This window comes from Sinocyclocheilus rhinocerous, unplaced genomic scaffold, assembly GCF_001515625.1.
Source record: "Sinocyclocheilus rhinocerous isolate Xijiao unplaced genomic scaffold, SAMN03320098_v1.1 scaffold1740, whole genome shotgun sequence".
In the NCBI taxonomy this organism is placed as follows: Eukaryota; Metazoa; Chordata; class Actinopteri; order Cypriniformes; family Cyprinidae; genus Sinocyclocheilus; species Sinocyclocheilus rhinocerous.
The window spans coordinates 1,350,368-1,376,067 of record NW_015651446.1 but is presented as its reverse complement, the minus strand read 5'-3'; the positions used below and the strand labels follow the sequence as shown (position 1 = coordinate 1,376,067).

The 25,700-nt window shown below is 35.6% G+C and overlaps 2 protein-coding genes across 10 annotated transcripts in view; one reads left to right on the top strand and one right to left on the bottom strand.

The window, feature by feature from the left end:
- The window catches only part of LOC107712821 (glycogen debranching enzyme-like), a 21,328-nt gene extending 6,779 nt beyond the window's left edge, over window positions 1-14,549 (bottom strand). Inside the window, exons 1-18 of one of the 2 annotated variants that reach the window (XM_016518168.1) lie at window positions 14,506-14,549; window positions 13,627-13,751; window positions 12,933-13,084; window positions 11,674-11,884; window positions 11,410-11,579; window positions 10,615-10,818; window positions 8,777-8,958; window positions 8,579-8,690; window positions 8,363-8,489; window positions 7,402-7,504; window positions 7,216-7,313; window positions 6,271-6,410; window positions 5,892-6,079; window positions 5,533-5,656; window positions 4,002-4,165; window positions 3,705-3,806; window positions 1,351-1,506; window positions 206-356 (exon numbers count right to left, since the gene is read on the bottom strand). In XM_016518168.1, the coding sequence (XP_016373654.1) occupies window positions 206-356; window positions 1,351-1,506; window positions 3,705-3,806; window positions 4,002-4,165; window positions 5,533-5,656; window positions 5,892-6,079; window positions 6,271-6,410; window positions 7,216-7,313; window positions 7,402-7,504; window positions 8,363-8,489; window positions 8,579-8,690; window positions 8,777-8,958; window positions 10,615-10,818; window positions 11,410-11,579; window positions 11,674-11,884; window positions 12,933-13,014 (2,314 nt within the window). In that variant the 5' untranslated portion in view covers window positions 13,015-13,084; window positions 13,627-13,751; window positions 14,506-14,549. Of the gene's footprint in view, window positions 1-205; window positions 357-1,350; window positions 1,507-3,704; window positions 3,807-4,001; window positions 4,166-5,532; window positions 5,657-5,891; window positions 6,080-6,270; window positions 6,411-7,215; window positions 7,314-7,401; window positions 7,505-8,362; window positions 8,490-8,578; window positions 8,691-8,776; window positions 8,959-10,614; window positions 10,819-11,409; window positions 11,580-11,673; window positions 11,885-12,932; window positions 13,085-13,626; window positions 13,752-14,505 lie in introns of those variants that run through there. The other variant, XM_016518169.1, reaches the window with a different exon arrangement.
- Window positions 1-25,700, top strand: part of LOC107712823 (putative ferric-chelate reductase 1) — a 26,587-nt gene extending 887 nt beyond the window's left edge. Inside the window, exons 1-17 of one of the 8 annotated variants that reach the window (XM_016518177.1) lie at window positions 14,321-14,361; window positions 14,455-14,531; window positions 16,304-16,499; window positions 16,604-16,755; window positions 17,502-17,596; window positions 17,668-17,824; window positions 17,956-18,138; window positions 18,600-18,698; window positions 19,058-19,208; window positions 19,295-19,408; window positions 20,230-20,345; window positions 20,424-20,510; window positions 21,151-21,248; window positions 22,805-22,863; window positions 23,174-23,317; window positions 25,174-25,274; window positions 25,377-25,700. In XM_016518177.1, the coding sequence (XP_016373663.1) occupies window positions 16,310-16,499; window positions 16,604-16,755; window positions 17,502-17,596; window positions 17,668-17,824; window positions 17,956-18,138; window positions 18,600-18,698; window positions 19,058-19,208; window positions 19,295-19,408; window positions 20,230-20,345; window positions 20,424-20,510; window positions 21,151-21,248; window positions 22,805-22,863; window positions 23,174-23,317; window positions 25,174-25,274; window positions 25,377-25,469 (1,839 nt within the window). In that variant the 5' untranslated portion in view covers window positions 14,321-14,361; window positions 14,455-14,531; window positions 16,304-16,309 and the 3' untranslated portion in view covers window positions 25,470-25,700. Of the gene's footprint in view, window positions 1-14,293; window positions 14,362-14,454; window positions 14,532-15,469; window positions 15,585-15,612; window positions 15,723-15,744; window positions 15,900-16,303; window positions 16,500-16,603; window positions 16,756-17,501; window positions 17,597-17,667; window positions 17,825-17,955; window positions 18,139-18,599; window positions 18,699-19,057; window positions 19,209-19,294; window positions 19,409-20,229; window positions 20,346-20,423; window positions 20,511-21,150; window positions 21,249-22,804; window positions 22,864-23,173; window positions 23,318-25,173; window positions 25,275-25,376 lie in introns of those variants that run through there. The other 7 variants (XM_016518178.1, XM_016518173.1, XM_016518175.1 and 4 more) reach the window with 7 other exon arrangements.

Here is a 25,700-nt window from a genome sequence, read left to right as displayed (position 1 = left end):
CTGCGCAATGAGATGGCAGATAAGAAAAAACATGTCTTGCGGTTTATAAGTATCACTGATTCATAAGAAATCATACTTCAGTGACATCTGAAGTGAAAATGAAATGTCAAACTACATGATGTGCCACGCATAAAATAAGACATGAGTTTGATTTCAACAAAATAACTGGAAAGCAAAAGGCATTCAGCACTAAAAGCGTTTGTACCTGGGATGTACATGGGGGCTAGATGCGCTCTGTATTGGTGTGTTTCTAGGTTTTTAAAGGCCGTACGAGACACAGTCAAAACAGACTGATGTGTGCTGGGACAATGCCTGGTCACAGCCACAGTGTCTTCATCCAGCTGATCCACGTAAACCTGTGACATGCATGATGAACAGATATAAAGACACAGACAGTCATGTGCACATAAGACTGATGGTGGTGTAGTCAAGTGGTAAGAAAAGGTTTAACCCCTACAATGGGTCCTACCACCCTAGTAAACACTTTACAGCTCAAATAACACATATCTGAATACTGAAAGAAATAATTTACAGCGGTTTGAAAAAGTATTTGGATAGTTAAAGATGTGTGAATGTCTTTGGATAAGATAGTACAACTCAGTAGTATTTATTTTAAAGAAATAACGTACACTTTTTAAGCAAAATAATTAACAAAAATAGTTTTTTAATGTTAAACACTAGATATGTTGTTCAAAATTAACTCAAAAATATCCGAATGCTTTATTGTTGTCAAATGTTAGTAGAAATGCAAAAAGAGCTCATAAAAGTGAAGTTTGTCCTGAGAAAAGGTCATTTGTTTGCAGATGCAACTCTACTGCATAATTCATGTATTCATATACATTTCTTTCATTTTTTTTATTCATACATTTTTGGTTAAAAATTATTAAACATAAGGTTTATACACAAAAGGTGTATTATCTTGAAAAAAAAAAAAGAGAACGGAAAAAAGTAACATTTGTAGAGATTAATTAGAGATATAATAAACAGATACTTTTTTTAAGTGTCTCTTAAAAGTTCAAAATTTGGGCCACTATAAGTGCTTTAAATAAACCTGTTTCACATTTCTTATTTTAAAAAGACTTTCCATCCTAAGTTCATCTCTCTATAAACAACTTTGATATATGAAAATATTTCCAACAGCATGTCTCAGATGTTAAATCTGAACCTGAAACATTTCTTTAATCTAAATTTAACCCAAGGGAATAAAACTGTCAGGCAAAGTGACTAATGAGTTTACTCAGTAGTTAATAAAGAACTTGATTACCAGTATCAAAGTCTCCTTCTGCTGTTAGAGGTTGTGACTCATAATACATTTTTTTGATATCTGTTATGAGTAAACATGATTCTGACCTGGGTGAAGCCCTTCTCTGCCAGCTCTTGGTGGAGTTTGTTGAGGGCAAGTTTTCCTGCCATTATACCAGTCTGGAGGTTCACCTCCCCAACAGAAGAGGGCAGTGCATCAGGATTCCACTTGGGGTACAAACGCTCTTCCTTTACTACTGAAATCTGAAGAAAAAACAAGTTTGGTTAGCTTTAGTAGTCAGCTTGTGCTGGTAGACAATGTACCAACACCATTATGTGGACAAAATACATTTTTGCATACACATTTGCAACATATTTGCGGTTTGAGGCAAGGAATTCTAAAATTAAAAACCATGGAGGGGAGGGCCTTTTCATACAATGCGCTTAAAGGGGTCATATGATGCTTTTTTAAAGATCATTATTTTGTGTATTTGGTGTAACAGAATATGTTGACATGCTTTAATGACATGCTTTAAGTTAAGAGTTAAGAGTCTTAACTTTGATAAAGAATATCTCTTTGGTTTTGAGACTTTAGTCTTTGCAACTTCAGGGATCTTATCTATGCACAATCAACTTGTAACACTCCAAAGAGAAAGGAAAACTTGAAATCGCATCATATGACCCCTTTAAGTTATGGAACTCAATACCTGCATCGATTAGGAATGCTGCTTCATTGGATTGTTTTAAGAAACTTCTTAAGACACATCTTTTAAGTAATGTTTTTAACTTTTAATTTATTGCTGTATTTTGATATTATGTATTTGAGAAAGGCGTATTATAAATAAAATGTATTATTATTGTTAATACAGAGTGATCAGTCACAAATCATTTATGGCTCAGATGACTGGCTCAAAAATGATTTCAGAAACTGTGAAGAACAGATGGCAGCATCCAGGTTGTGTTTGTGCAGTGTTGCATTTACAGTGGAGTTACTCCCATTGAGATGAATGGGAATGATAACCAATAGCTTTCTACAGGTATATTAGAACCCCCGGGAAACATTTTGATGTGAAGGAAAAAAAATAATAACAGAAAGGCTTTTGTTTATTTATGAAAACTGACCCAGATACAAACTGAGTGAGAAGAACAGAAATTATTTGTAGAGGGAGAACAAAGGATTCTTCTTACATAATTGGGACTGACGTAAAAAAAATTTTTTAATCGGTCATAAAAATCATGAAGGAGAAATGTAATATGATATTTATGTAACAAAACAAAATCTCAACTTTAGCTGGCATTCAAAAGTTTGGGGTCGGTCAGATTTTTAAAAGTCTCTTATTGTATGCTCACCAAGTTTTTAGTGTCACATGATCCTTCAGAAATCATTCTGCTGATTTAGTGCTCAGAAAACATTTCTTATTATTATCATTGTGAAAACAGTTGTGCTGCTTAATATTTTTTTGTGGAAACTGTGATAATTTTTCCAGAATTCTTCAATGAATAGAAAGTTTAAAAAGACAACAAGTCTTAATGTCACTTTTGATCAATTTAATGCATCTTTGCTGAATAAAAGTATTAATTTATTTTTAAAAAATCTTTCTGACCCCAAACTCTTTTATGGTCATGTATGATCAAAAAGCAGAAAAATGCTCCCTTCGAAGAAAGTAGAAGTCAACATGAAATGTCCAAATCCAAAGTTTGTGCAACACCCTGTCTATTAAGATGTTTCCATCTGATTATGACTTATAATAAGCACTGCAATGATTCAATATATTCTTTGTCATCTTAAGGTTCCTTGAATGTGTTTTGGAATATTAGATATGACATCATGGTGACTTGGAAGCAGGGCTGCATGATTATCATAAATATAATATATATATAATATAATCATAATATACAGTGGTAAAATCATAATTGTCGATTATTCCCTTGAAATTGTAATTGTGATTATTAATTATGATTATCACAATTTACATTGAATGATGTGTATACCATTGTTTGAAGCAACTGCATGCCATATTTTTATATGAACATAAACAAGCTGAAAAGACTAACTGAAAAACTTGTTTTGCTGTTCTATAGTATTAAGCCTCAAATGTCAATTATACATTGGATTGGTTTCTACTTTAAATAAAAAAAGTAAAAATATGCATGGTATTATAATGTTATACTAAAACTAAAATTAAAACTATGGCAAAACCCTTAAGATAACATGTACAAAGAAAAATCATCTTAAGCATGCAGAATAACATAAGTGGACTTTGAACGATTACGTAATTGTGGCATCTGAAATTGTATTCGCGATTACAAATTCGATTAATTGTGCAGCCCTACTTGGAAGCCTTGCAACCAGTTTTCTTAGAAGGTGCCTTTGCACTAAAATGCCGTCTGTTTAATCACTGACTGATTGGTAGCAAGGCCTTAGGTTTCAGACACAACAAAATCACTGCAGAGATTTGTACCTGTTGAGGTACGAGCTCATCATATCCTCTAGTGCTGCCTGAGGCACAGCAGGCCATAGAGACGATAGCAGTACTGGCTAAAGCATCAAACACTGAACGAACCTACAAGAAAAACAGATTTTAATTTAAAAAAAATATATTACATAGTATAAAATACACAGTAAACCAAGTAATAATTACCTCAACATATAAAACACAAAAGAAAAACACTTTTACAGGATGTTAAGTCTGAAATACTGTAGGATGTATTGGCCGTTCATATTCATATGCTTTTTGCCATCAGTTACATTCACTGACCTGAATGGGACATTTGTTGTCGTGGGTAACATCCAAAAACATGGCGTGAGCAACTGATGGCACTAAAGGCCTGAGGTTTGGCTGTACGAATGAACCTACAGGCTCTCCTCCAAAACGATAAACGAGTCGACCTTCCTCATGGCTGTCCCCGGCACTCATGGCCTCTGATGATGACAGAACAGATCTTCTCAGGAAATGGGATCTTTCATAAAAAGGTCAAACTTTACATAACATGGTTGATGTTGCAGTATAATGAATTTTTTATTTTAACTACGGGCACTACTCTCACTAGTATATTTAATTTGTCTAACAGTGTGTATATATATATATATATATATATATAAACACCACCACCACACCCTCATTGCTCATTGGTGTTCAAATAATATTTTCAAAATTTTTAAGAATAATTTTACAAAATTATATCTTTATTCAAAACGATGCACAATAAAAATACACTATTTTTTTTTACTTTATTAATGGCAAATGTTGGTTATGATGTAAATGACAACACAACTCATATTGGTATAAAAACTGATATAAAATATTTTCACACAATAAATATTGAAATCTTTTTATTTATATTTTGCTGTGATTATCATAGCTTTCAAAATGTTTGTTTTAATGATCCATGTGTATCGTATGGGTCAAGGGTAGAACAATACAACTGAAACATAAAAGGCAAAAATAAGCAAAAATAAATGACAGTTTTAATGTGGCCTTCATATAACGAAAATAAATCTGTAAAAAATTTATAATTTAAAAAAACAACTCATGCAACAAGTGTCCATCCATATCTATCTAACATCTCAAATTTAAGAATATTCTGTGTGAAACACAACTCAAATTCTATCAACAGCAGCTGTGGTGTTTTTAGCTCACTTTGAGCAACGAGTCAAAACAATTTAGTGTCATAATCAACAGCATGCTGTATTTGCATTTCACACATCATGTTCCTTATTTCTGTGTGTCACTGCAACTGCATTTCCCAATCTCTTTGCGTCTTACCTCGGATAAGGGAGGTAATGCCAAGCCTAGTCATAAAGATATTGTCCAGCTCCTCGCTGCCAGTGAAGAGCTCAGCCACCACATACAGATCAGGCCTATGTTGACGAGCAACAGCCAACATATACTGCAGCCCACCCAGCAGCAGGGTTAGATAGATAGAATGATAGATAGGAAGACAGAACGATAGATAGATTGATAGATAGATAGATAGAAAGCAAATTAAGCAAGACAGACAGATGATGGTGTGAAGTGTACGACAAAGAATTGGAACATGCTCAGGTTACATAATCAGTCATTATTGCATTAGGACATTAAGCAGGTTTATTAGTAATGAAATGTGTTATTAATGACATATTATTCGTGAGCACATGAAATGCACAAGGTCAAAGTAGATGATGAAGAGAAGAGTTAATGTTGCCAAAAAAGGTATGAATGTTTTGAGTAAAAAACGGAGAGGAAGAAAAAAAACACAAAAAGCAAATTTAGCATCAAGGGCAAACGTGTCTCTTGCAGTCTGCAGTACCTCTGACGAGACTGGTTATTCCCAGCCGATTAACAAACAAATTGTCAAGCTGTTCACTTCCTGTAAAGAGTTCGGCTATCACATAAAGATTGGGCCTGACCACTCTGGCTGCAGCTAACATGGCCTATAGACACAACATACAAGTTGTCACATCCCAACAGTACATGTCAAATACCTGCAGTACAACCTCAGAAGGAATGACACTACATATTTTCAACATGAAAATGGTCACTTTATAAATTTACAATGACATTGCAGAACATTCTGAGTTCCTGCCTGTTGCATATGATGTCATTTGTATAAATAAATCATGAAATATGCATGCAGATCAAAAATAAAGTAGAAATCTGAACACGTACCTCAGCCACATGAAGGGGTGTGGAGTGGCAGTTATCCAGACGTACACCGGAGAAATGTTTGGCTGTGATCTCCGTGTACTTCTTCATGTGAGCCCATAAGTACGGGCAGTCCTCTGGTTTGTCGCCATAGCGAAGTTTCACGCCGTCACCCCAGCAAACAAGCTCTCTTCTGAGGTAAACATTACAGCCTAACAGACAAATAAAGCAATTACCAGGCTCCTTAACCAGCTAGACATTCTTAGTCACCAGAAACACAATGCAAGTTTTTGCAATTTCTAGACCAGTAAAAAAAAAAACAGCATCAAAAAGTGTTCACCAGCATGCTGGTATTTCCATTACTGTTCAGCAGAAACCAAAATAGACACATGTTTTGACTCACCTGGATCTGCAAAGTTTCTAAGCGGGTCATCTGCCATAACCCATCCATTATGGGCGAGCAGATGACAAGCATCATTTGGATTCTGCATCAGCTGGTTATCCTGCTCCATGGTCATGTCCTCAAATGGGAAGGTAAAATATCTGAATCATTAAAACAAGGCTGAACTGTAAATCTGCCATTCTCATCAGCATACTGTACAATAAAATGCTAAGTTTACAAAATACCAGGCGGTTACAATGACCACTTCTGAGGAAAAATTTGATTTATTAATTTAGATTTATTAATTTGTGGAATAAAAAAAGTTTTGTTTGAGGTACTTAAAGTAATAGTTCACTCAAAAAAAAAAAAAAATCCTTAAAATTTACTCCGGCCATCCAAGATGTAGATGAGTTTATTTCTTCATCAGAACAGATTTGGGGAAATTTAGCATTACATCACTTGCTCACCAGTGGATCCTCTGCAGTGAATGGGTGCCGTCAGAATGAGAGTCCAAACAGCTGATAAAAACATCACAATAATCCACAAGTACTCCACACCACTCCAGTCCATCAATTAATGTCTTGTGAAGTGAAAAACTTTAAAAACTGATTATAAATGCCACCATTAAGGCATTTTAACTTTGAACTGTAACTTATAATCAGAATTCATAATAACACTTCCTCCAGTAAAAAAGTGCAACCCCTGTTGTCGTCTGCCATCATAATCCACCAACATATTTGTTTAGAACCATTTTGGACAGTTTTCTCTTGCAAACAGTGTTTGATCTGTGCATGTTTCTCTCTTGATTTAGACTAAATGTGTGGCTGTGGCAGCTGTGGCTGACTGCTTTAAGTCAGTCAGATGATCTCTTCCTGTCTACCTGGGCAGTTCTTGGCCAGAAGAAGTTGCAAAGCAGACCAGACTTTATGATGCCTGTGTTGCTCCGCAAGACTACATAATTTTTACCTAGTCACCAAAGGGTTTGTCCGGGTAACAGGTCCAAGTTGAGGGCCGTGGGAGGCGAGTCTTTCATAACAAACCGTTCCCACTATGCAGCTTATACCCTTCAAGGAAGAAATTATATAAAGTAATCAGATTGACATCAAAGCTAAACAGACAGATCATCTGTGAATCTTGTACACAGAAACCAACCTTCTCATGATGACTATGCATTTCCTTATAGCATTCCGCATTTAGTTCTTCTAGACTCATCTTAAACCAATCACAGCACTCTTGGATGGATTTGGGACCGTTACTGTTGTTTTGATAAGCACACGGAAAATAAAATTAATTTGTTTACAAAGTGCAGCACACTGCCATAATTATAAGAAAAACAGATTTAAAATCTAGATTTAAAAAGAAGAAATAAATGAGGAAAGAAAATAATAATAATAATAATAATAATAATAATAATTAGTGCTGGGCACCGATTAATCACATCCAAAATAAAGGTTTTTGTTTACATAGTATATGTATAGTACATAGTATATGTGTGTACTGTGTATATTTATTATGTATATATAAATACACACACATGCATGTATATATTTAAGAAAAATATATTATGTTTATATATTAAATATATTTATATATATTATATAAATTATGTGAATATAAATATATACACGTAAATACATGTAAATATTTTCAAAATAAATACTGAGTGTGTGTGTGTATTTAAATCTTACTGACCCCAATCTTTTGTATGGTAGTGTATATTTCCACAAAATATTAAGTAACTGTTTTCAACATTGATTATAATAAGAAATTTTTCTTAAGCAGCAAATCAGCATATCAGAATTTTTTCTGAAGGATCATTTGACAACGAAAACTGGAGTAATGTCTGCTGAAAATCTCACACTTTTGTAAATAAATAAATAATTTGACCCTTTGTACTTTGACAAATATATAAAGTGATGTAGGGGCTGCCATGTTGATATTATATGACCATCTGAATATTATTACTTTATTATGATTATACTTATCTTACTTACCCTGACCTTTTCATGTGAGATAATTAAGAACTAAACATAGTCACATGGTCACAAAAAACAAATATTCTATCCAAAAAACATTAATCATTAAACAGAACTTGAACAGGAAGTGAACTCACGTGTGTCTGCCAAACATCTCCAGGGCCAGCTGCATGTCTACAGTGTTGCTGAGGCGTCTGTACTGTGAATCCTGGATGACTTTCAATTTTGGCTTTCCCTCCAGCTCAGGCCCCGCAGGTCTGTTACCTACAGATGGCAAATACACCCAACTCAGACCCTACAAAATACAAGTGAAAGAGCATCCAAGAAAATACTAGCAGACTTGAAACACTCACCAGCCTGAAGAACCTTCCTAAACTGCTCCACGTGTTTCTCAACGTTTACCTGTAGAAACTCCCATAGTTTCAGTTGGGAGAAAACGTCCGTCCACAGAAGCCCTTGAAGGATCTGAAACATCAAGCCAATTTATTGGTCACCACAAACTTTAAAGTATTTATGGAATGTAAAAAACCTGTGACACCCTCAAGACTTACAGTTATGCGTTTGTCATTCTCAATAATAGGTGGAAGGCCGCTGTCGCTGTATTTTCCATCTGCTACGGCACAGCTGAAATGCCACAGGGCTCTGTCCAGCAGCCAGGCTGGCTTCAGATAAGGAGAGTTTACCAGGTTATAGCCACACTCTGGATGAAGTCGGATCCACTTACTGTTGGCAGCTAACCAAGGGAACATAGACATTATTTCATCATCATCATCATTCAAGACCATTTATCCATTTTATTTCAGCCAAAAGGAGTACTTTGTTTTCAAAACCCGAACATATGGAAGTACAATCTGGTATACCTGTTAGTATGGGACATACTGGACATACACTAGATCAACAGTGTGCACATATTAAGGAAATGAAAAGGTGACATGTAAACGTACTTAAGTGTCTGATAAGTACTGGTACGTTTGCACATAATAAAACAGTAAAATCAATTTCAAAATGGCTCATTAAGTGTGATAAACTTCAGTCTTGTGTTTAAAGAACTGCTCTGATTCCACATTATCTGTATCACAGCCGTTCTGTTCCACAAACGATGACAGCTGTGTTTAAAAGATTAAAGAGCAGCAAACACTTCCTGTGGCAACTTACCAAAGACATCAGAAGCTTAAAAAGTTCCTCTGAGTCCAAGAATTAAGTATTGATATTACTAAAATATATCCTTCTTTACTTCTTGCAGCCACTGATTCTAAAAATCAGTATTTTGTTTTGGAATAACATTAAAAAAAAAAAGTACCTGATGCATGGTATTATATTTAATATGTATGTTCTTTTAAAGTTTCATTAGACTATTTTAGAGGTGAAAAATGGAATCATTTATATATAGTTTACTGAATTGGCTCTGTTGTGAGAATAACAATAAAAACAAAAAGAAAACTGATCACCAAACATCTAAACTGTAAGAAACAAAAAAATGTCTCATATTTACACACATTTATATCTTGGGGGGATATTGCCATTTTTTCTGTTACTAAACATACATGTTTGAAAAATCTAATAACAAGTCAGACAGGAATATTGCTAAATTTGATATGAATAAGCCTGCAATGATGTCAGTAGGAAGCCATCATGTTGTGGGACTCTCTTACTGGGAGACTCAAATTTTATTTTTTTATTCCTGCCAAAATGGTTGCTATAATACATTTTAGAGCGTGAGCTGCAGGTTTATGTAATATTAACTCATATTTTTTTTAATGGTTGGTATCATTTAATTCCTTTACACAACTGTTGCAATTTCATTTCTGACTGTGAATCTCGGTGGGTTAACTGAGGTGACTGTCGTCTGTAAATGCCAATGGCTCATAGTTATAGCATGCTTAAATCTTACCTTACCATCTACAGCTAACATACCGAAAGCAAAAATAAAAGAAGTGCTAAAATGCAAACATTTTGGCACCCTGTTGAGAACTACTTCTAAACCCTGCTGAATCACTTTTACAGACTAACCAAAACGAAGCAAACAAAGGTTTTCAGATTTGTTCCCATGGCATACATGCAGCAGAGGGCAACATGAAACATTAGAATGGCACAAAGAACAAGTCAGCCAACGTTAATCTTCCTGCAGAGTGACTGAAAGGTCAAAAATCTCAACCATTGTGCCACAGATGTGACCAGCTTTCATTTGCACTCTGATCGCTGCAATTTATATATAAATAGCCTAACCACTTCGTTCTTGGTCTGCTGTATCATTCTTAAGAGGTGACATTGCCATTCTAATAAATGAATAGCAGAACCCAGAGACTTCCAGACACTGGAAACACGATGCAGTGCTAGAAGGTTCTGCTAGTGTTTTTCACTACATGCTAAAGACGCAGCAGAAACGTACCTGTGTGGTTGTACACCACATCTGTGATGCAAAGCATGCTCCACTCTTTCTTAAGTTTCTCCGTCAGGTTGCCCACATCCATCCAAGTGTAGTTCTTGCCAGGTGAGGAGAAATCAGGGTTCAGCTCCAGCTGATCAGCTATGGAGTAGCATGATCGTGATGCGCCTAGTTTCTGCAGAGGCGTGAAGTGGATCATATTGTAACCTGAACATTAAAAAAAAACAAAAAACCTTCATCTACTTTAGATGAATGGAGCTTTTTGTACCTTACATGGTTACATTTGGCCAAAAATAGCTTGTTGGATAGTTAGTGTTTCGCCATCTGGTGTTGAAACCATGGCGAAGAGGTTCATTCATCCATATCGCACAAATGGTGCGGGACAAGTTACACACCAAAGTTTAATACTTAGAGTTAGTGGTTTGTTCAAGTACTATGGGCAATAATAAAAGTTTGCCTTTTTTACAAAAAAACTTGTTTGCAGCTGTAAGGTGAAATTAATATTAATTTCACTTTTAATCTTGTTAATTGAAAAATGCTTGGTTGGACTGCCGAAAAACACAGGTACATTTGGCATGCATGCTAATACTTATTATTTACATGACTATGAAAAGCAGCAATAACCCAGAGATAGTCAAAGTGGATGAAGTTTAACCTGGTTTTATGTGAGACATGCCTTTTTTCTATGCATTAAACTCTATTACCCCCATAGTCACAGACAATAGGGAGTAAATACCCATTTTATAAACATTAGTAAATGTTTGTCATACATGAGTTTCAACAGATAGTGATTCATACCAGTTTCCTTGGCCACTCTGAGTCTGTCCAGCCATTCATCCAGAGGGCCCAAACACTTAGCAAGGTAAGTCTGAACTGTAATGCAATCGAGAGGCAGGATCTTCCTCTCATGACCAATACGCAACACTGGATCCACAACAATGTAGCCACCTCCGGTTCTTTCCTCGTTCCTGTATACACAATAGGGAAACACCTTTTTTCTCTGAAGGCAATTACAAACTGCCCAAATTCCAAGAAGTAAACGCAATAATACAACTCACTCACCCACACCCAAAGTAATACTGATAAGAGCCTGCAATCTCCAGGTCCAGTTTGCAGTATTTGTCTGAATCATCCTCTCTGCCGCTGGGGTTCACCCACTCCAGCTGATGGAAGCTGGAGCTGACGAACTTCTTGCCCGGTGCTGGGTAGTTGATGTGGACATGCACACTCTTACCCTGCAGGGTCGGGCCCAGGCGCAACTGAAGCTCAAAGCCTAAGTGAATTTTATGCGAGTCACATGAGAAAACTGCAGGGGGCGTTGCACAACCAATATCCCTGTAAAACTGAAACTTTAGATTAAATACTGCATTTATCAGTCAAGTTACATGCATCATAAATTATTGTGTTCAATCATGTATGTTGTAGTCCTTTTTTTTTTTAAATAAAAGGGTTTAAAAATGTACTTTTCATGTACTGTGTCATTTACGTTTTAGAACAAATAATATAAAACTTGAAAATCTTTAATATTCTATTTTACTCTTAAATATTTGCAGTTATCTATTAATTAAATATTTTCTTTATTTATCGTTTAAAGACACTGGTTATAAAACTGGTTATAGTGTTGTTTATGCATATATTGTTTGGGGTACAATAAAAAAAAAAAAAAAGATCTAACGCATGGCATTTTAATGCATATTTAAAAAAATTTGCAAAAAGCCAGTGCTAAATGGTGGAAATTGTAGAACATTTATATTGTACAACATAACACGAAAATCTCTTCAAGTAGACTGAGATCTTATTTTACCCATAAATCTAAGATATTTAAGCTATTTCACAAACTAATAAAAATTCAAGAGGGAACCCATGGCTTAGAAGTGTTAATGCTAAAAATAGTTTTAGGTAAGCAGTATGCTGGTATTCTATTCCATACAGAGCAACAAACTGACCTTTGTAAACTATATTTACGTTATCTGCACTGCAAAACCTAAGCACCACAGAAAATGGCACAGAACACCAGCACATTCCTCTGCTATATATAGCAGACAGCTTTTTGAATGTGATATTTGGTGCTCAAGCACCATGAGTAACACGTAAATCTATCCAAAGCTACTCCAGGGGTCCAAAGTGTTGAGTTGCAGAAAGTAATAAAGTAAGAGAAATAAGAGGGGAAGAATAAATTATGCGATTAACACCACCATTAAAAATGATACAATAAATATATAAAATAATAAAATAAACATCATGATGGCATAGATAATGATGACATTGCATTTGCAATGCACAACTGATTATAAAAAAGTAATTGTAACAATAAGACCTACCTTGCTCCAGGCGAAATAGAGTGCGCTCCAGTTTCTCCATGTTATTCAGGAGAAGCACTCGGGTCTGTTTGCCACGGAACATGTTGGCGGTGCTTTTTTGGGATGCCCTTTAAACACAGAAGAGGTTACCTCTGGATCCCCAAGAGCGCAGGCTGCCATATGATAACAACGAACAACATGTGAACAATCTGCTGCAACTGATACAGGCTAGTGGAGGATTTGCACGTTTCAGTTTCTCAACAATGTTTGCATAAAAATCTGACCTACTGATCTAACATGACTAGATAGATAGATAGACAGATAGATAGATAGATAGATACTGCAGTGTTACACAAATCACACAATTTACAAAATATACATCATGACTACTGTATATACTGTACATTATTTGAATTTTGCACAAATACAGACACATGAATAGTATATGATAAACATTGCATGATTAAAGAATTATTTGTTGAACACTTTATATTGCACACCTTTAAAAGCTAAATTGTAGGTATTGTTACAACATTTAATAAACATATTAAAGACTTTAAAAACAACAACAAAAGACTTATCTTGACACATGAAACCTCTTATTGGGATTTTTTACAATTGATAGTACATGACAAGCACTTCATGCATTAGTCTGTAAAGTAAATGTTAAAACAAGGTGCCATAACTTAAAATTAGCTATTGAAAGTTTAATTACCAGCAACATCCGACTCCTCACCTGAGTGTCACACGATGTTGGCCACAGAGTAGAACTTATGCGTCTAATAAGGTTATGCATCTGAGGTGACATGACCTTTCAGTGACCCTAAATATAGCCAGCACCTTTGGAGCAGTGTTGCCAATTTGGGGATTTTGTCGCCAAATTTAGCTACTTTCTCATTGTAGCTGCGACTTTTTTTTATTTTTTGCGACAAGTTGCTATTTTAGCTATATTTAAATAAAACTAGCGATTTTTTTGGAGATTTTTTATTTTTTACTTGGCCACACCCTGCCGTAGACACACGTGATAGTTGTCATACGGTGAATCTGGCCAATCGTGAAACTGCTGTGTCGTCATCAACGCTCCTGCAGCCGCTTTGGAGAAACTGCTCCTGCAGCCGCTCTGGAGAAACTGCGCCGGCTGAGTCAGCATTTGACAAGCATTTCCTAATTTCACTTCAGAATTTTTTGTTATACTTAATCTTTTGTTATATTTTTTTTATACTGTCATCATTTGTAAAGTGTATATACATATTTACTTTCTTTTATTTTTACCAAATTTACCTGTATTTACTTTGTTTTCATATCTGGCGACTTTTTGTGAAAAATGGAGACTTTTGAGGGTGGTTCTAGCGATTTTCTGAGGGAGGGGTTTGGCAACACTGCTTTGTGACATCTCACTGGTTACATCAGGCAAAGCCTGTGAGGAACATGCGTTGACCATGCAGCACAGGTGTGTTATGTAATATATTATTAATATAATTGTTATTGTTATCAATAATGGATATTTTATATCGAATTACTCATAATTTATTATTATTACTAGTGTATTTCAGCAAGTAACACAAGCAGAAGCTAACAACACGACTTGGATTACCTGAGGCGTAAGGCTCAGTGCCACAGGTAATCACGGCCATGCTGATTATTCGGTATTATAGAACTCTTGCTCATGTGATACTGCTTAAATTATTAGTATTATTATTACGACTACTTCGCTTGTGTTCACGAGAAAAAAACACCGACTGCGACCAGGGGTTGCCAGGTTTTGCTGCCCAAAACTAGCCCAATCGCGTTTCGGTGGGGGTCCTCCGGTAAAAATCGCGTTCCGGGGGGTAAAATACACATTTTTTGGCGTTGTTCCCTGGTAAAATACGCATTCCAGGGGCTAAACAGCTTGTTATTGGGGTCGCTTCAACCCGCGGACATGAAAAACAACCTGCAGGAACAGTGTTAAAGTAGCCAATATTCCTGCAGCCTTCAAACAAAACGCTACTCTGTCGCGACGAAGGAACAACTCAAGGCCAAACAAATTTGAGGACTGGAGCTAAGTACAATTACAAATATTTGTTACAAATAACAAAAATTTATTATTTGTTACAAATACCAATTAATTTAAAAAAAATCTAATAATGATAATAAACGCCCCTATTCTTTACTTTAAACTTCTACTTCCTGTCCTGAAATGTTTTTGAACTAGGGACGTTTATTATTATTATATATATATATATATATATATATATAGTAATGAAAGCCGAATAACTAGTGGAACTACACTGTATCCAGTTCGTTTGTCATTTATTTTAGCCCCACCCACACGTCTGTGGGAGAATCTTTGCGCACCAGTAGCCCGTCAGAGCAGAACACAAGATCCAGGGGGCGTGGTTGGATCCACATTTAGGGGGTGGAGATAGGTAGGTTTAGGGTGGAGATGGGTGGGTTTAGGGATCAGGGGGTGGAGACGGGTAGGTATATGTAAGGTAGGAGGAGTTGGATCTCGATCCAACCACGCCCCCTGGATCTGCAGTGAGGACTATCTCTTGCGCACGGCGTTCAGCCAATCACACGCCACTCCGCGAAGAGACCGCCCGTATCGTACCGCATGTCAGGCAACTCAAGTACAACCGCGTTTTCATTTTATGTGATAGTGCGATGGTAGTTTATTTTAAATGAATGGAGGTAAGCATATGTACTTGTTTTATCCTTCCGTCAGCATTTTATTGTGCTTACCTGTCTGTTTGGCCTGCTTATTTTTTGTACACATGTGCAGACGTCTCTCAACTAGGAAGTAGCTGCTGCTACAGTATCAGTGTAAAGGTGCTGTTTGTGTACATTTGATGCTTGTTTTTATGAAAGGGGTCGACGTTCTACTTTGCTTCCATTAACACTTTTATTCTTATCTATCTATATCAGTAGATGTCATCAGCCTGATGCACGAGACGAAACATGACCTTGACCCATATATCTCACTTTACATTAACAAAAGCCACCAGTGTATGTCATCAAAACTTCAACTTGAATGTGTGGCTTTATTATTTCTGCATTCATTTATATAGATCAGATCAGTGTCCATGAATGGTGAAGCTCTTCAGTCTTCTAGTACTGTTTTGGAGTCAGTAACAGTTGCAGCTCCGTCCTTATCTTTATTTGCAGGTTTCTCAGAAAAGGATGATTAGACAACAAGCATTTTTTTTTGGAACAAAATATTGTAACACACAGTTGACTATGCATTTTTATCAATGAATTATGAACATGAAGTTAAGTTCTATATATTCTGCCAACTCAAAGTAGTAGCATGTTTTTTGCAGGTGTACCATGCTACTACCACCTGTTTCAGCAATACTTGGATTGCTTGTCAAATTATCAGTGGTTTTGCAGTAAATATCTATTCATTACAGGTTCTCATGAATATGCGGATTGCATTGCTGCTGCTCTCAGTATGTTCAGAGACAGTCTTTTGCTTCAGTCATGGAAAAGTTGAAGTGGCTTGTGGGGACATGACACCCCAACATGACTCTGACCCCAGCACCAAACATCCACCATTCAACATCATAGCAGACAAATCCCAGTTCAGCCCAGGAGATGAAATCAAAGGTAGGAATGCTGTAGCAGTATTTTGATACTTTGTCATATGTTAAGGCTTTTAAAATATTGCAGATATATGTTGAAAATATATCAACTGTTGTTCATATTTACAGTGACATTATCAATGGCGTCTTCAGAGGGCAAACATTACTTTAAAGGATTCCTCATAGAAGCAAGAAATGCTGGGGATCTTAATGAAATCGTTGGATCGTTTAAGTTAATCAGTCCTGACATATCTCAGCTTCTTAAGTGTGACAATAAAGAGGTCAGTGATTGCAGAATCCTTTTATTGAGAACAAAATATTTACTACAAGACCTAAACAAATAACACTGTATACACTATATAGTATAACTAATTATACACAATAATTAAAATTATTAATGCACTCCGCCACATCCAGACCTGTACATAATTTTACATTGCGTACATTTGCTTAGTGACAAACATGATGCAGGACAACGACTCGTGTGGGATGTAGCCTATTAAAATGCAATTATATGCCCCCAAAATTTAAGATGGGTTTTTTTTCTTATATTTACATCATATGATATAGCTTAGCAATATCACACAAACAAGAGTGCTGTTTTTCCCTCATATCTGCACGATTGCAAATGTGATATTGGTTTTGTAATGTAGTTCAATAAACAAGAAGTTAATATTGTGTTAAATTTTAGACACAGTATTGCAAATATTGTCTGTTTTGCTCACTAATGTAAATAGTTCCAAATAGAGCCACAGCAGAACAGCGGTGTTTCGTTACGTTTTTGAACAAATTGAGTTAGCCAATGATTCGGTGACCCATTCTCTAGCTTCATTCTTGTATGAATCGGTTGTTTGAACAAATCGGATGAATGAATGACTCACTCATTAAGACTATATATATATGTATAAGTGAGTGTATATATTTTTTAGTATTCTAGTATTTGTTACTGACTCAATTAAATAATATATGAAATTAAAGTACAAAGTCCCTTTTTTTCTTCGTTATTCGTCATTTTCAATATTCACAGGGCTCTGCTGTGAGTCATACCAGTGATTCCCATAAGACTGAGGTCCAGGTGATCTGGGTAGCACCGTCGGACTCTCCTTCCAGTGTGCAGTTTCTGTAAGTATTCAATGCTGTTTTTACTCAACTTGTTAGTTATGAAAATTGATGTAGGTTTTCTTTACTTTCAGGGTAACTGTTGCTCGAGGCTATAAAGAATTTTGGGTGAAGATTCCAGGTCCCGTTTTGTCCCAAAATGGTGCAGCTCCTCCACCACAAACTACCTTTGGTGGGTCCATTGGTGCCCAAACTACCCAAACCACAACTTCCACAATACTGTCACGTTCGGTGAGTCAAACAATGATAAAGTTACTGGAGTGGCAGTTTACACACTGTCATGAGTTTGTGACCCTTTCAGCCTCAAAATATTTGGAATATCTAAATAATACTAATAAATAATATTCTCATCTCCTCTTCAGTTCACTTCTGAGGGCTGTGGAGGCAGCAAGTCCTGTCTGAGAGATCCAGAGGGCTGTGACCCACAAAATGACACTGCGTGTCACTTCCTGTCTTTTAGTGCATTGGGAAGTAGTGTGATGTTTGAGCTCAGTGGACCTGCAGAGGGTTATGTGTCCTTTGCCTTATCACAGGACAAATGGATGGTAATATAGACAGACGCTTATAATAATTTCCTATTTCACATCTTATTGTATTACAAATATTACTTTGACCTTTTGTAGCATGACACACACTATAATCTCTGGTGAATAAGTATGAAAACAGGGTTATTATAGTTAACTAAACTGTAAAAAATATTACCGTTGCTTGAAATAGAAAATACAAATAAATTAAATATTATGTGATAACATAAATAAAATATGAAAAAAATATATAAAATAACTCAAATTAAACTGAAATAAAAAATGACAACACAACAAAATTAATAAAACTTTATCTAAAATTAAAATGAAATCGAAAGATAAAAACTAATTCAAAATATTAATAAAAACTTTAATAGTTTATCTATGATAGTAAAATAACACTGTGTGAAATATTATTATGCCTTTGAATGAATAATAGTATGTATTAGCATAAATAATAGCAAATGTGTGTTACATTTCAGGGGAACGATGACGTCTATTTGTGTATTAGAGACACAGACAGAGTTGACATCAAGGCTGCATATGTTTCTGGACGGACACACCCAATAATCTCTTCACCGGTATAATTGTATTGATTGAACCGTGAAAATTTCTAACAAACAGCACACACAGAAGAAGATGATTAGCAGAATGTCAATGCTGTTCTTTTTCAAACAATGAAAGTGAATATTGACAACCGAGGTTTTTGGTTAATAGCAAAGTAAATAAATTTACTTCTGCTTCTCATACAATACTATCGTATGGCTTCAGAACATTCGGAAAATAAGCTGTATTGCTTTTCAATAATTTTTTAAGCTTGACAGCCCTGGTACTCTTTTTATGTTCAATGGAAGAAAGAAAGAACTATCTAAAACAATTAAATATAAAAAACTCCAAGAGATCATTAATATGCATTGCTCTGTGGTCTATTCATTCTTAGAACATTTTGAAAGGCATAGCATGGAGGCTCTCAGATGGAGTGATTCAGTGTAGCTTCTGCAGAGACATACACCTCCCACCTGAGAATCTGAATAGGTTCGATCTGGACCAGATGTACTACCTCTTTATGGCTCATGGTCGAGCTGAAGATGGTGAGATAAATTGCTTTTTTTGTTTCTTTGTTGTTGTTTGTTTTCATTGGTAAGTAGTGACAAAAGACTTGTTTCTCTTTTTCCAGGGCGAACCCATCGACATGACCACCAGCCTCTAATTTCAACCTATCCGGCAGGCATAACGGGACCTCCTGAGGATCTAACTGGTTCTCGATCACCCCTGCTCATTAAATATCATGGTGAGGACAAATAATAAAATTCTGCATACTGAATGTGATTTATAATATGCTATTAAGTGAGCTTTACAGTGCATTTCAATGCATTTAAATGTATCAAACAATTTTCACCTGGCCTGCAAAAAAAAAAAAAAAAAAAATCCTCTAAATTTACATTGACATTTACATTGAAGAATATCCTGCGGGTGGACATTTTGGGGCCCGAGTTGTCATTGTTATTTGAAACTATTAATAATTATTAGTTTGAATTGTTACAAAAAGCTGAAATAAAATAAAACATTAATATTAAATAAAAAAAATAACTTAAATGAAAATTAGAAATGTTGACATGGCATCTAACTGAAATAATTGGTTTATGTTTGGTTTAAATTGGTTTATGTTGAAGTACAAAAATTAGTAAACTAAAACTCAAATAAAAATTAATGCTAAATAAAAACAAAAATAGCAAAAGCACATAAAATTACTCAAACTTAAACTAAAAATAAAACTGAAAATATAAAAATAAAAGCAAAAATGTTAAGTACTGTGAGATCTCATGTTACAAAATATTCCGATTTAAAATAAATGCGATCAAATAAATGAAAATGTAAAAATAAATGCTAATTAAACATAGTATCATGTACTATAATAGTATATAAATAATACTAAAATAAAACAGTTTTGGGCTCTTGGGGCAGGAAACATCAATCAGCAAACACCCAGAACACGCTAGTAGTCTCATAGTAACGCCCTTGTGGCATCATTTACAAAAATCTAAAAGTTTTATAGATAACATCTGGTTTCTGTAGACTGATCTGAGACTCATTGTCTGTTTGTATCTACAGGGGCTTTCATGCTGATCGCCTGGACATCGACGGTCAGTGCTGGTGTCATCATGGCACGATACTTCAAACCCGATTGGCCTGAAAGGAATATTTTGGGGCAGAAGGTCTGGTTTCAGGTAGGTGCTTATTTGATACAATGAGGATTTCAGCAAAGTTTCACATGTGCATCATATTCAAGACTTCTGTTTCCACAGTTACATCGAATGCTAATGACCATCACAGTTCTGCTCACCTTGGTCGGCTTTGTTTTGCCTTTTATGTACAGAGGAGGCTGGAGCAAGGTAACACACACACCAACACGCACATAAATGTGAGTAATACTCATGCTTTAAGAGTGTGTCATATTTTCACCCCCTTCATCACACACCTCTGACTGTTCAACAGCGCTGCCAATGTGTCAGACCCACATGCTGTCTGCTCAGAATAAAAAGCAAGCGAATAAATATCCCATGTTCATTAGAAGCGACCCACCATGTGGCATCTTTTTGGCCCGTTTCTGAAAAACACACCCACTTTTCCTCAGGGATTAATCAAGCACAGTGTTGATTGAGTGTCTTATTAAGTCTGCAAGTGTTGGTTTATTTGAGCTTCAAACCGACACGTGTATCCATCCGTAAGGCTGAGCATGACGGACACATTTGTGACTCAACAGGGGCATCTGTGACATCCCTCTTGCCAAAGTATCTGTCAGGTTCTGTCACTTCCTGTGTATGACCAGCAGAGGACGCCCTGTTCCATGGCAACGGTCGCCAAACCCACCCACACACAAAATAATACCTATTAACCTTGTACTTTTGCACCCTTTGAAAAGCTGTTTCCTGTCATAACTCATTTCTTCATGAAGTTTGTTGAATCAAAGTTTGTTGACAACTTTAGCTTCATGTGTACAGTGGATTCTAATCTGTATTGTGTTGTCCACAGCGTGCGGGCATACACCCCTATTTGGGCTGTGTTGTCATGGCACTCGCTGTCATCCAACCTGTCATGGCACTTTTCAGACCTGCGCCAGATGCCTCAAGGTAAATCCTGGTAACAGTACAGCGCATTCACAATACAGCCAAGAAAGGAAATGTCCAGAATGAACTATTAGCATACAAAGAAGTATTTACTATGTACTGCATATTATTTTCTGTTCTATTTTTTTCAGTATATTACACATTAAATATGTTACATTAAGTGTTTATGCTAAATTGTCACAATACATTGCTGTGTTGCCATATTGTTGTCAAATTGGGATGAAATGTCACACAATCTGGCAAATGTTGTGGATCATCTGGGTTTTCTATTACATAGTGTGTGAGAAATAGTATGAGAATTATGGTATTCTGAACATATACAGAGGTCTTAATTTGTTTTTATAAGGGTCTTTTAAATGCCTTTTATACACTGCTGTTTCAAAGAAATGAATACTTTTTTTTTTTCCAGCAAGGACACATTATTAAGTCACAGTAAAGACATGTATATGGTTACAAAAGATTTCTATTTTAAATAAGGTTCTGAAAAATATGTATCAGTTTATTATATATACAGTGGGTACGGAAAGTATTCAGACCCCCTTAAATTTTTCACTCTTTGTTATATTGCAGCCATTTGCTAAAATCATTTAAGTTAATTTTTTTTCCTCATTAATGTACACACAGCACCCCATATTTTAAGGCACACCTGTGCAATAATCATGTTGTCTAATCAGCATCTTGATATGCCTCACCTGTGAGGTGGATGGATTATCTTGGCAAAGGAGAAGTGCTCACTAACACAGATTTAGACAGATTTGTGAACAATATTTGAGAGAAATAGGCCTTTTGTGTACATAGAAAAAGTCTTAGATCTTTGAGTTCAGCTCATGAAAAATGGGGGCAAAAACAAAAGTGTTGCGTTTATAATTTTGTTCAGTGTATATAAATACCTGTATAGATATTATGCAGCACAACTGTTTTCAACATTGATAATAATAAGTAATATTTCTTGAGCACCAAATCAGCATATCAGAATGATTTCTGACTAATGGCTGCTACAAATTTGGCTTTGCTAATCACAGGAATAAATTACATTTTAAAATAAGTAAAAATAGAAAACAACTATTTTAAATTCTAATAATATTACATAATATAACTGTATAGTGTTTCATAATACTGTATTTTTGATCAAATAAATTCAGCCTTGGTGAGCATAAGAGACTTCTTTCAAAAACATTTTTAAAAAATCTTACCAATCCCAGATTTCTTACTGAACTGAACATTATACAAAGCATCTGAATCCTGTCAGTGATTATAATACTTTATAAAAATGTTGAACACACAATATGTATACTGCAAAAATAGTATGAGTTGTATGATGGTATGACATTTGAACATACACAAATCCCTTTTGTTTGTCAGGAGCTTTATTACTTGTGAACGGTGAACACAGTATACATATTGCAAAAGTTAGTATGACATTAAGTAATTCCAGTATACAGGGCTGTCTGTTGAGGTCTATACTATATTAGAAACAGTGTAGATCACTAATTCATAATATTGATTTTGATTCAAATAGTCATGTTTTTACATGTGTTTTCTGTATAACCTGCTCTCAGGAGATATATATTCAACTGGATGCATTTTGGGACAGGAACAGTAGCTCAAGTCGTGGCTGGTAAGAAGCAATGCTGTCAAAAGTCTCAAATGGGTTATTATGTCACTCAGATCCATTTTAACAACAATGCTGCCAACAGAAAGCGACTAAGTTCAATAAAATTGAGTTTTGACAATTTTATTTTTTTAATGTTTTTTTTATTGTAGCTGATTGCGTATCATATAATATTTTATAGTTTACTTTTATGGAGGCTAGTCCTGTTTTTATGTCTGGTGTTATGATTTATAATATTAGTTCAGGGTGCCTGAAATATTAGCAGTATGTGTTATTAAACACTGTCATAACCAAGCTGTGTGTTTTCATGATTTAGTTGTCACCATCTTCCTCGGGATCCATCAGCAAGCTCTGTCCCTGCCTGCTCCGTGGTCCACAGGGGTCTTGGCATTCATTGTGGTGTGGTTTGTGCTGGCAGATTTGGTTCTGGAAGTCCATCGAAGGGGGTTTTTACCTATAGGTCAGTAAACCACCCTCAGACATGTGTTCTGTACCTGGATTCCTTTTCAGAGCATTTATTTATTGTATGAGTATTGTTTCTTTGCATCTATGCAGGAAATCGGTTGTGCTGTATGAATCCATTAAATTGTAAAAGGTTTTATTATACTGCATTAGTACTTGACATGTTGGGTTGAATGCTAATCAGTTTGAAATGCCACAACCTTTCAGAGCAAAACAATATGTTTTTAAACTAGAAAAAAATACATGTTATTTGTGGATGCATTATTCTTTACTGTAAATGTGATTATTTCTTATATACAGTGCTGCTTGAAAGTTTGTGAACCTTTTAGAATTTTCTATATTTCTGCATAAATATGACCCAAAACATCATCAGATGTTCACAAAAGGTAGACTAAGAGAACCCAATCAAACAAATGAGACATTTTACAAAAATACATACTTTGTAAATTATTTATTGAGAAAAATTATCCAGTATTATATATCTGTGAGTGGCAAAAGTATGTGAAGTGCTTTCAGTATCTGGTGTGATCCTCTTGTGCAGCAATAACAGCAACTAAATGTTTCCGGTAACTGCTGATCAGTCCTGCAAAATGACTTGGAGGAAATTTAGCCCATTCCTCAGTACAGAACAGTGTCAACTCTGGGATGTCGGTGGGTTTCTTCACATGAACTGCAGAATTTGACTCAGTCATTCCAAAGCATCACCTTTGTTTTTCTTTAACCATTCATTGGTAGAACAACTTGTGTTCTTGGGGTCGTTGTCTTGCTGCATGACCCACTTTCTCTGGAGATTCAGTTCACAGACAGATGTCCTGACATTTTCCCTTAGAATTGGCTGGTATAATTCAGAATTCATTGTTTCATCAATGATGGCAATTTGTCTTGGCCCAGATGCAGCAAAACAGGCCCAAACCATGATACTACCACCACCATGTTTCACAGATGGGATAAGGTTTTATGCTTTAAGGTTTCAGTATGTTCTTTTCTCCAAACATAATGTTTCTCATTTAAACCAAAAAGTTTTTTTTTGTCTCATCCATCCACAAAACATTTTTCCAATAGCCCTCTGGCTTGTCCACATGTTCTTCAGCAAACTACAGATGGGCAGCAATGTTCTTTTTGGAGAGCAGTGGCTTTCTCCTTGCAACTTGTTCAGTGTTCTCCCGATGGTGGACTCATGAACATTAACATCAGCCAAAGTGAGAGAGACTTTTATTTGCTTAAAAGTTACCCTGGGATCCTTTGTCACTTCACGTAGTATTACACGTTTTGCTTTTGGAATGATCTTTGTTGATCGACCACTCCTGGGGAGGGTAACAATTGTCTTGAATTTCCTCCATTTGTACACAATCTGTCTGACTGTGGATTTGTGGATTCCAAACTCTTTAGAGATGGGTTTTATAACCTTTTCCAGTCTGATGAGCAACAACAGATCGTTTTCTGAGGTCCTCAGAAATCTCCTTTGTCCGTGCCATGATACACTTCCACAAACATGTGTTGTGAAGTTCAGGCTTTGCTAGATCCCGGTTCTTTAAATAAAACAGGGCACACACTGACACCTGATTGAAAACATCTCGGAACAGATGGAGCCTAATTTCACCATCAGATTAACTACTAATCCTACATACTTTTGTCACTCACAGATATGTAATATTGGATCAATTTCCTGAATAAATAAATGACCAAGTATAATATTTTGTCTCCTTTGTTTGATTGGGTTCTCTTTGTCTACCTTTAGGAATTGTGTGAATAACTGATGGTGCTTGGGTCATATTTATGCAGAAATTAAAAATTCTAAAAGGTATTATTATTTATTAATGGTAGTAGTGCATTTTATGTGTATGTGTTTTTCAGGTAAATATTTTAAAAATGTCAAAATCTACACTGAACATATCAATTCTGACGACAAAGAGGAGGTTGTGTTTGTTCCTGATGAGAATGATACTTATAGTGTGGTGAGTTGAGTTTGTGTTTACTTCTTCATGATAAACATGTGCATTTCATTAATGATATATTAATGCAATATGTCCATTGCATTTTCTTTTTTCTTTTTCCAGGAATCTTGTTTTAAAAACATAGTTCTGGCTATTTACCTCTGTGGAAATCTGGGATTTCTGACAACTCTCCTTTGGAGTATCAGAGCAGTATGACACAATCTCAGCAGTCGTTTCCACATTTAGTCTCTGGAACTTTCACTAATCGTGCCTATTTTAAAACAAGCCAAAGAAATATGGAGTAAGATTGATTTATGACGGGCCACCTGTCAATTTACAGTGATTATTAGAATGATTTTGTCTGATTTGAAATTAAATTTCTTGACTGCTTAGGTATAAATCAATTTAGTATATATTTTTTAGCACTTTTTGTAATTTATTTTTTAT